This window comes from Onychostruthus taczanowskii, unplaced genomic scaffold (genome assembly GCF_017590055.1).
Source record: "Onychostruthus taczanowskii isolate IOZ18803 unplaced genomic scaffold, ASM1759005v1 scaffold485, whole genome shotgun sequence".
Taxonomy (NCBI): Eukaryota; Metazoa; Chordata; class Aves; order Passeriformes; family Passeridae; genus Onychostruthus; species Onychostruthus taczanowskii.
In genome coordinates, this window is record NW_024502403.1 from 10,262 (window position 1) to 21,392 (window position 11,131).

Here is an 11,131-nt window from a genome sequence, read left to right on the forward strand (position 1 = left end):
TGGGGTAATTTGGGGGGGGTTTGGAAAATGTGGGGGGGATTTGATGAGATTTGGAAATTTCTGAGGAGGTTTGGGGAGGTTTTGGGGGGAATTTGGGATTTTTGGGGGGTTTTGAGGAGATTTTGGGGGAGTTTGGGGGGGTCTGAGAGAATTTGAGGAGTTTTGGAGGAGTTTTTGAGGAGTTTTGGGGGGATTTGAGGGGATTTAGGGTTTTTTTTTTAAAATTTTGGGGTGGTTTGGGGGGATCCGTGCGAGTTTTGGGGCATTTGGGGGGTTTTTGATGAATTTTGTGGAATTTCGGGGTGGGGGATGGGGTCAGGGGTCACGGTGAGGTCACGGCGGGGTTGGTGCGTCGTGGTGACGTCACGGTGACGTCACGGCGGGGACGGAGCTGTCACAGCAGGTTGTTGCGTCGTGGTGACGTCACTGTGACGTCACAGCTGTGTCGGAGCAGGTCCGGGGAGTTAAATCACGGTTGTGACGTCACGGTGACGTCACATCGGGGCCAGGGCCGTGCTGAGATGCTGTTACCGAGCCCTTCTGACGTCACGCTGACGTCAGAGCGGGCGCGCGGGGCTCTCCCGCGCCCCTTCCGCGCCGCCGTGACGTCACTCCGCCTCTCCGTGACGTCACGGCCCCCCCCGTCCATCAGCTGGGTGGGCGTGGCCTCCCCGCCGGGGGGGAGGAGTGGGCGTGGCCTCCGCTGCCGCTGCGCGCGCAGGAGGGCGGGGGCGGGTTGGGGGGCGCCCTCTCATTTGCATACGCGCGGCGGCCGCCCAATGGGCGCGCGGCGCGGGGGCGGGAAGCCCCCTCTCATTTGCATACGCGCGCGGGCGCCGTCGCCCCGAGGCCTTTTTTAGGGAATCTGGGATCTGTGAGGAGGATTTGGGATCCGTGAGGGGATTTGGGGTCCGTGAGGGAATTTGGGGTCTGTGAGGGGAATTTGGGGTCTGTGAGGGGAATTTGGGGTCCGTGAGGAGATTTTGGGGTCCCTGAGGGGATTTGGGGTCTCTGATGCGATTTTGGGGCATTTTCTGAGGGAATGAGCGCCTCTTTGAGGGGATTTTGGGGGGATCTGAGCTGATTTTGGGGTCTCTGAGGGGAATTTGGGGTCTCTGAGGGGATTTTGGGGGTCCGTGAGGGGAATTTGGGGTCTCTGAGGGGATTTTGGGGTCCGTGAGGGGAATTTGGGGTCTCGAGGGGATTTTGGGGGTCCGTGAGGGGAATTTGGGGTCTCTGAGGGGATTTTGGGGTCCGTGAGGGGAATTTGGGGTCTCTGAGGGGATTTTGGGGGTCCGTGAGGGGGATTTGGGTTTTTTTTAGGGAATCTGGGATCTGTGAGGAGGATTTGGGATCCGTGAGGGGGTTTGGGATCCGTGAGGGAATTTGGGGTCTGTGAGGGGAATTTGGGGTTTTTGAGGGGATTTGGGGTCCGTGAGGAGATTTTGGGGTCCCTGAGGGGATTTGGGGTCTCTGATGCGATTTTGGGGCATTTTCTGAGGGAGTGAGCGCCTCTGCGAGGGGATTTTGGGGTGATCTGAGCTGATTTTGGGGTCTCCGTGGGGGGATTCGGTGATTTTGGGGGGTGTTTGAGGGAATTTTGGGATTTGTGAGAATTTGGCGTTTGCGAGGGAGTTTCTGAGGGGATTTTGGGGGTTTTTGGGTGATTTGTGAGGAAATGTTGGGGTTTGTGTGGAGATTTTGGGATTCTGAGGTGATTTTGGGTGTTTTGTGAGGAAATTTTGGCGTTTGTGAAGCGATTTTATGGTTTTGATGAAAGTTTAGAGATTTTGTGAGGAAATCTCGGGGTTCGTGAGGAGATTTTGGCTCATTGTGAGGTGGTTTTGGGGTTCTGATGTGAATTTTGGGTGATCTGTGAGGAAATTTTGGTGTTTGTGAGGCGATTTTGGGTTTCTGAGGTGAATTTTGGGTGATTTGTGAGGAAATTTTGGTGTTTGTGAGGAGATTTCTGGGTTCTGAGGTGAATTTTGGGTGATTTGTGTAGAAATTTTGGTGTTTGTGAGGAGATTTCTGGGTTCTGAGGTGAATTTTGGGTGATTTGTGAGGAAATTTTGGTGTTTGTGAGGAGATTTCTGGGTTCTGAGGTGAATTTTGGGTGATTTGTGTAGAAATCTTGGGGTTTGTGAGGAGATTTTATGGTTTTGATGCAATTTTGAGATTTTGTGAGGAAATCTCAGCGTTTGTGAGCAGATTTGGGGGATCCGAGGCGATTTTGGGGTCATTGTGAGAGGATTTGGGGGTTCTGAGGTGAATTTTGGGTGATTTATGAGGAAATTTTGGTGTTTGTGAGGCGATTTTTTGGTTTCTGAGGTGAATTTTGGGTGATTTGTGAGGAAATTTTGGTGTTTGTGAGGCACTTTTGGGTTTCTGAGGCGATTTTTAGGGTTTTGTGAGGAAATCTTGGTGTTTGTGAAGCAACTTCGGGTTTCTGAGGTGAATTTTGGGTCATTTGTGTGGAAGTTTTGGGTTTTGTGAGGCGATTTTATGGTTTTTACACACTTTTTGAGATTTTGTGAGGAAATTTTGGGTTTTGTGAGGCGATTTTGGGATTTTGTGAGGAAAATTTGAACTTTGTGAGGCAATTTCAGGGTCCCGAGGCAACTTTGGAGATTTTGGTTCTGATGTGATTTTTGGGTGATTTGTGAGGAAATTTTGGTGTTTGTGAGGTGATTTTGGGGTTCTGATGTGAATTTTGGGTGATCTGTGAGGAAATTTTGGTGTTTGTGAGGCGATTTTGGGTTTCTGAGGTGAATTTTGGGTGATTTGTGAGGAAATTTTGGTGTTTGTGAGGAGATTTCTGGGTTCTGAGGTGAATTTTGGGTGATTTGTGTAGAAATCTTGGGGTTTGTGAGGAGATTTTATGGTTTTGATGCAATTTTGAGATTTTGTGAGGAAATCTCAGCGTTTGTGAGCAGATTTGGGGGATCCGAGGCGATTTTGGGGTCATTGTGAGAGGATTTGGGGGTTCTGAGGTGAATTTTGGGTGATTTATGAGGAAATTTTGGTGTTTGTGAGGCGATTTTTTGGTTTCTGAGGTGAATTTTGGGTGATTTGTGAGGAAATTTTGGTGTTTGTGAGGCACTTTTGGGTTTCTGAGGCGATTTTTAGGGTTTTGTGAGGAAATCTTGGTGTTTGTGAAGCAACTTCGGGTTTCTGAGGTGAATTTTGGGTCATTTGTGTGGAAGTTTTGGGTTTTGTGAGGCGATTTTATGGTTTTTACACACTTTTTGAGATTTTGTGAGGAAATTTTGGGTTTTGTGAGGCGATTTTGGGATTTTGTGAGGAAAATTTGAACTTTGTGAGGCAATTTCAGGGTCCCGAGGCGACTTTGGAGATTTTGTGAGGAAATATTGGGGTTTTGAAGAGGATTTGGAGGTTTTGAGCTAAATTTGTGATTTCTGTGAGAGGATTTGGGGTCTTCACGAGGGAATTTGGGGGTTCTGAGGCAATTTTGGGATGTCTGAGTAATTTTGAGCAATCTGAAGTAATTCTGGGGGGGTCTTTGAAGTAATTTTGGTGGTCTTGAAGTAATTTTAGAGGTTCTGAGGCATTTTTGGGGGCTTTTAAAGGTAATTTTGGGGTTCTGAGGTAATTTGGGGGTTCTGGGGTAATTTTGGGCGGATCTTTGAGGTGATTTTGGGATTTTGAGGTAATTTTGGAGGGTTCTGAGGTGATTTTGGGATTTTGAGGTGGTTTTGGGGGGTTCTGAGGTGATTTAGGGGTTTTTTGAGGTGATTTTGGGGAGTTCTGAGGTAATTTTGGGGTTTTTGAGGTAATTTTGGGGGGTTCAGAGGTGATTTTGGGAATTTGAAGTGATTTTGGGGTGTCTGAGGTGATTTTGGGGTTTTTGAGGTAATTTTGGGGGGTTCAGAGGTGATTTTGGGATTTTGAAGTGATTTTGGGGTGTCTGAGTTGATTTTGGGGTGATTTTGAGGTGATTTTGGGGTTTTTGAGGTCATTTTGGGGGTTCTGAGGTGCCACACCTGTGGGGACACCGTTGATGTCACCTGAGCCTTGTGGGTGTCACCCCTTTGTCAGTGTCACACCCTCAGTGTCACACCCTCAGTGTCACACCCTCAGTGTCACACCCTGTCAGTGTCACACCCCCAGTGTCACACCCTCAGTGTCACACCCTGTCAGTGTCACACCCCCAGTGTCACCCCCTTGTCAGTGTCACACCCTCAGTGTCACACCCTGTCAGTGTCACACCCTCAGTGTCACACCCTGTCAGTGTCACACCCTGTCAGTGTCACACCCTCAGTGTCACACCCTCAGTGTCACACCCTGTCAGGGTCACCCCCCTCAGTGTTACACCCTATCAGTGTCACCCCTCAGTGTCACACCCTGTCAGTGTCACACCCTGTCAGTGTCACACCCTCAGTGTCACACCCTGTCAGTGTCACACCCTGTCAGTGTCACAGCCTGTCAGTGTCACACCCTGTCAGTGTCACCCCTCAGTGTCACACCGGTCAGTGTCACATCCATCAGTGTCACACCCCTCAGTGTCACACCCTGTCAGTGTCACACCCTCAGTGTCACACCCTGTCAGTGTCACAGGCTGTCACTGTCACAGGGTGTCAGGGGCTGTCTGTGTCTGTCCCCTGTCACTGTCACAGGCTGTCACTGTCACACCCTCAGTGTCACACCCTGTCAGTGTCACACCCTCACTGTCAGACCGTGTCCCTGTGTCCCCAGTGTGGACCAACGTGGAGCCGTGCTCGGTGCCCGTGTTCCCCTGTCACTGTCACAGGGTGTCACTGTCACACCCTCAGTGTCACTGTCCCCTCCCCAGTGTGGACCAACGGGAGCCGCGCTCGGTGCCCGTGTTCCCCTGGCACTGTCACAGGGTGTCACTGTCACACCCTCAGCGTCACTGTCCCCTCCCCAGTGAGGACCAACGTGGAGCCGTGCTCGGTGCCCGTGTTCCCCTGGCACTGTCACAGGGTGTCACTGTCACACCCTCAGCGTCACTGTCCCCTCCCCAGTGAGGACCAACGTGGAGCCGTGCTCGGTGCCCGTGTTCCCCTGGCACTGTCACAGGGTGTCACTGTCACACCCTCAGCGTCACTGTCCCCTCCCCAGTGAGGACCAACGTGGAGCCGTGCTCGGTGCCCGTGTTCCCCTGGCACTGTCACAGGGTGTCACTGTCACACCCTCAGCGTCACTGTCCCCTCCCCAGTGAGGACCAACGTGGAGCCGTGCTCGGTGCCCGTGTTCCCCTGGCACTGTCACAGGGTGTCACTGTCACACCCTCAGCGTCACTGTCCCCTCCCCAGTGAGGACCAACGTGGAGCCGTGCTCGGTGCCCGTGTTCCCCTGGCACTGTCACAGGGTGTCACTGTCACACCCTCAGCGTCACTGTCCCCTCCCCAGTGAGGACCAACGTGGAGCCGTGCTCGGTGCCCGTGTTCCCCTGGCACTGTCACAGGGTGTCACTGTCACACCCTCAGCGTCACTGTCCCCTCCCCAGTGAGGACCAACGTGGAGCCGTGCTCGGTGCCCGTGTTCCCCTGGCACTGTCACAGGGTGTCACTGTCACACCCTCAGCGTCACTGTCCCCTCCCCAGTGAGGACCAACGTGGAGCCGTGCTCGGTGCCCGTGTTCCCCTGGCACTGTCACAGGGTGTCACTGTCACACCCTCAGCGTCACTGTCCCCTCCCCAGTGAGGACCAACGTGGAGCCGTGCTCGGTGCCCGTGTTCCCCTGGCACTCCCTGGTGCCGTTCCTGGCCCCGAGCCAGCCCGACGCGCCCCCGCACCCCCCGGCCGGCCTGCAGCCCGCCACGCACCTGCCCGTGGCCGCGCCCGGCAAAGGTGAGCCCCGCCCGGACACGCCCGGGACACGCCCTGACACACCCGGGACATGCCTGGGACACACCTGGGATATCTGGGATGCATCTGGGATACACGTGGGACACACCCGGGACACGCCCTGACACACCCTGACACACCTGGGACACTCCCTGACACACCTGGGACAGCTGGGATGGAGCTGGGATATACATGGGACACGCCCGGGACACTCCCTGACACACCTGGGACACGCCTGGGACACTCCCTGGCACACCTGGGACAGTCCCTGACACACCCAGGACACACCCTGACACACCTGGGACACTCCCTGACACACCTGGGACAGCTGGGATGGAGCTGGGATATACCTGGGACACGCTTGGGACACACCTGGGTCACACATGGGACACTTGGGACAGCTGGGATATCTGGGACACACCTGGGACACGCCTGGGATACACCTGGGACACGCCCTGACACACCTGGGACACGCCTGGGACAGCTGGGATATCTGGGACACGCCCTGGCACGCCTGGGACACACCTGGGGCTTGCCTGGGATGCACCTGGGACACGCCCCCTGCCCCTCCCCCACCGGGATACTCCCAGTGCCCCTCCCCCATCTGAGACACGCCCCACCCCTCTGTGACTCCTGGGACCCTTGTGCGACCCCCCCGAGTCCCCGTGTCCCCACACGTGTCCCTGTCCCCCACCGTGTCCCAGCAGGTTCCTGTCCCTGTCCCTGTCCCTGTCCCCACACGTGTCCCCCTGTGTCCCCGCAGGTTCCTGTCCCTGTCCCCACGTGTCCCCACACGTGTCCCCCCGTGTCCCGGCAGGTTCCTGTCTCTCTCTGTCCCTGTGTGTCCCTGTCCCCACACGTGTCCCCCCGTGTCCCCACATGTCCCCCCCGTGTCCGGGCAGGTTCCTGTCGTCGCTGGTGGCCCCGGAGCTGCCGCTGCCGCTGGGTCCCGGCAAGCGCCGCACGCAGTCGCTGAGCGCGCTGCCCAAGGAGGGCGACAAGGACGGGCGCAGCCCCAGCAAGGTGAGCCCAGGTGCCCTGGAGTCACCCCGAAATCAGCCTGAAATCAGCTTGAAATCAGCCTGAAATCAGCCTGAAATCAGCCCGAAATCAGCCTGAAATCAGCTTGAAATCATCCCGAAATCACCCTGAAATCAGGCTGAAATCAGCCTGAAATCAGCCCGAAATCAGCCTGAAATCAGCTTGAAATCATCCCGAAATCACCCTGAAATCAGGCTGAAATCAGCCTGAAATCAGCCCGAAATCAGCCTGAAATCAGCTTGAAATCAGCCTGAAATCACCCCGAAATCAATCAGCCCGAAATCACCCTGAAATCGGCCTGAAATCAGCCTGAAATCACCCCGAAATCACCCCGAAATCACCACAAAATCACCACAAAATCACCACAAAATCAGCCTGAAATCAGCCCGAAATCAGCCCGAAATCAGCCTGAAATCAGCCCGAAATCAGCCTGAAATCAGCCTGAAATCAGCCTGAAATCATCCCGAAATCACCCTGAAATCAGGCTGAAATCAGCCTGAAATCAGCCTGAAATCAGCCTGAAATCACCACAAAATCACCACAAAATCACCCCGAAATCAGCCTGAAATCACCACAAAATCACCACAAAATCACCCCGAAATCAGCCTGAAATCACCACAAAATCACCCCGAAATCAGCCTGAAACCAGCCTGAAATCACCCCGAAATCAGCCTGAAATCAGCTTGAAATCAGCCTGAAATCACCCCGAAATCAGCCTGAAATAAGCCTGAAATCAGCCCGAAATCACCCTGAAATCGGCCTGAGATCAGCCCGAAATCAGCCCGAAATCGGCCTGAGATCAGCCCGAAATCAAATCACCCCGAAATCACCCCGAAATCAGCCTGAAATCACCCCAAAATTCCTCCTGATATCACCCCAGAATCAGCCTGAAATCACCCCAAAATCACCCCAAAATTCCTCCTGAAATCACCCCGAAATCAGCCTGAAATCAGCCTGAAATCACCCAAAACCTCCTCCTGAAATCACCCCAAAATCACCCCGAAATCAGCCTGAAATCACCCCAAAATTCCTCCTGAAATCACCCAAAAAAATTCCTCCTGAAATCACCCCAAAATCCCCACAAAATCACCCCGAAATCACCCCAAAATTCCTCCTGAAATCACCCAAAAAAATTCCTCCTGAAATCACCCCAAAATCCCCACAAAATCACCCCGAAATCACCCCAAAATTCCTCCTGATATCACCCCAGAATCAGCCTGAAATCACCCCAAAATCACCCCAAAATTCAGCCTGAAATCACCCCGAAATCAGCCTGAAATCAGCTTGAAATCAGCCTGAAATCACCCCGAAATCAGCCTGAAATAAGCCTGAAATCAGCCCGAAATCACCCTGAAATCGGCCTGAGATCAGCCTGAAATCAGCCCGAAATCGCCCTGAGATCAGCCCGAAATCACCCTGAAATCACCCCGAAATCGGCCTGAAATCAGCCCGAAATCAGCCTGAAATCACCACAAAATCACCACAAAATCACCACAAAATCACCACAAAATCAGCCTGAAATCAGCCCGAAATCAGCCCGAAATCAGCCTGAAATCAGCCCGAAATCAGCCTGAAATCAGCCTGAAATCACCCCGAAATCACCCCGAAATCAGCCTGAAATCACCCCAAAATTCCTCCTGATATCACCCCAGAATCAGCCCGAAATCCCCCCAAAATCACCCCAAAATTCCTCCTGAAATCACCCCGAAATCAGCCTGAAATCAGCCTGAAATCACCCAAAACCTCCTCCTGAAATCACCCCAAAATCACCCCGAAATCAGCCTGAAATCACCCCAAAATTCCTCCTGAAATCACCCAAAAAAATTCCTCCTGAAATCACCCCAAAATCCCCACAAAATCACCCCGAAATCACCCCGAAATTCCTCCTGAAATCCCCCAAAAATTCCTCCTGAAATCACTCCCAAAATCACCCCGGAATTCCCTTGAAATTCCTCCTGAAACCACCCCAAAACCACCCCAAAACCACCCCAAAATTCTCTCTAAAATCACCCCAAAACCACCCCAAAATCACCCCAAAATTCCCCCGAAATTGCTGCTGAAATCACCCCAAAATCCCCCTGAAATTTCCCCAAAATTGCCCCAAAATTCCACCTGAAATCCCCCAAAAATCCTCCAGGGGCGGGGTCTCCCCCTTAGCCCCGCCCACCAGGGCGTGTCCATGCCCCTGCTGGCTCCACCCCCAGGTTTGTGTAATTAAGCCTAATTAATTAATTAATTAGCATTTTCATCTGAGTGCTCTGTACCACGCAGGGGGCGTGGCTAAATGTGGCCCCACCCCTTGATGTGCTTGTCACTCAATGTTTAACCCCGCCCCTTTACCCTTATATGGGCAGCCCTTTACTCCTTATGGGTGTGGCCATGGCTCCTCCCCTTTGTGGGTGTGCCCCACCTGTGGGTGTGTCCAGCTGACCCCGCCCCTTTGTGGGCGTGTCCACAGCAGGAGAATTACCATATCTACCCACTGGCCACACCCACTCATTACCATACTCTGCTAACCCCACCCACCCATGGCCGCATCTCATTGGCCCCACTTCCTTATGGTTGTGACCCTTGACCCCGCCCCTTTGTGGGCGTGCCCAGGCTGACCCCGCCCCTTTGTGGGCGTGTCCACAGCAGGAGAAGCACCCTCTCTAACCATTGACCACACCCACTTACGACCATCCTCCATTGACCCCACCCATTCTATGGGCTCCACCCCTTTGTAGTTGTAACCCCTGACTCCTCCCCTTTGTGGGTGTGTGCCCGCTGACCCCGCCCCCTTGTGGGCGTGTCCACAGAGGGAGAATGACCTTATCTACCCGTTGACCACACCCACTTATGATCATCCTCCATTGACCCCACCCATCCCACGGACCCCACCCCTTTGCAGTCGTAACCCCTGACCCCGCCCCTTTGTGGGCGTGCCCCCGCTGACCCTGCCCCTTTGTGGGCGTGTCCACAGAGGGACAGGGACCCTACCCTACCACTACCCTCTCTAAGCATTGACCACACCCACTTACGACCATCCTCCATTGACCCCACCCATTCTATGGGCTCCACCCCTTTGTAGTTGTAACCCCTGACTCCTCCCCTTTGTGGGCGTGTCCCCGATGACCCCACCCCCTTGTGGGCGTGTCTACAGAGGGAGAATGACCTTATCTACCCGTTGACCACACCCACTTATGATCATCCTCCATTGACCCCACCCATCCCACGGACCCCACCCCTTTGCAGTCGTAACCCCTGACCCCGCCCCTTTGTGGGCGTGCCCCCGCTGACCCTGCCCCTTTGTGGGCGTGTCCACAGAGGGACAGGGACCCTACCCTACCACTGACCACACCCATCTACAGCCATCATCCACTGACCCCACCCATCCCACGGACCCCACCCCTTTGTAATTGTAACCCCTGACTCCTCCCCTTTGTGGGCGTGTCCCCTCTGACCCCGCCCCTTTGTGGGCGTGTCTGCAGAGGGAGAATCACCTTATCTAACCATTGACCACACCCACCTACAGCCATCATCCACTGATCCCACCCATCCCACGGACCCCACCCCTTTGCAGTTGTATCCCCTGACCCCGCCCCTTTGTGGGCGGGTCCACAGCAGAAGGGCACTATCCACCCGTGTCCATCCTCCATTGACCCCACCCATCCCACGGACCCCGCCCCTTTGTAGTCGTAACCCCTGACTCCTCCCCTTTGTGGGCGTGTCTGCAGAGGGAGAATCACCTTATCTAACCATTGACCACACCCACCTACAGCCATCATCCACTGATCCCACCCATCCCACGGACCCCGCCCCTTTGTAGTCGTAACCCCTGACTCCTCCCCTTTGTGGGCGTGTCCCCGCTGTCCCCGCCCCTTTGTGGGCGTGTCCACAGCAGAAGGGCACTATCCACCCGTGTCCATCCTCCATTGACCCCACCCATCCCACGGACCCCACCCCTTTGCAGTTGTATCCCCTGACCCCGCCCCTTTGTGGGCGTGCCCCCGCTGACCCCGCCCCTTTGTGGGCGTGTCCGCAGCGGGAGAAGGACCACATCCGCCGGCCCATGAACGCCTTCATGATCTTCAGCAAGCGGCACCGGGCGCTGGTGCACCAGCGGCACCCGAACCAGGACAACCGCACGGTCAGCAAGATCCTGGGCGAGTGGTGGTACGCCCTGGGACCCCGGGAGAAGCAGCAGTACCACGACCTGGCCTTCCAGGTGGGATTTGGGGGGTCCCAGTTTTAGGGGTTTTGGGGGTCCCCGGGGCAG

The 11,131-nt window shown here is 54.6% G+C and overlaps 1 protein-coding gene across 1 annotated transcript in view; it reads left to right on the plus strand.

Annotated features, from left to right (window-relative positions):
* CIC (capicua transcriptional repressor) overlaps positions 1 to 11,094 on the plus strand; it is a gene marked incomplete at both ends in the record, with an annotated part of 13,931 nt that extends 2,837 nt beyond the window's left edge. The window contains 5 exons of the mRNA XM_041414951.1: positions 455 to 735; positions 5,686 to 5,790; positions 5,832 to 5,835; positions 6,735 to 6,855; positions 10,898 to 11,094. Of these exons, the coding sequence (XP_041270885.1) occupies positions 455 to 735; positions 5,686 to 5,790; positions 5,832 to 5,835; positions 6,735 to 6,855; positions 10,898 to 11,094 (708 nt within the window). The remainder of the gene's footprint in view (positions 1 to 454; positions 736 to 5,685; positions 5,791 to 5,831; positions 5,836 to 6,734; positions 6,856 to 10,897) is intronic.
* Between the last annotated feature and the right edge of the window lie 37 nt (positions 11,095 to 11,131).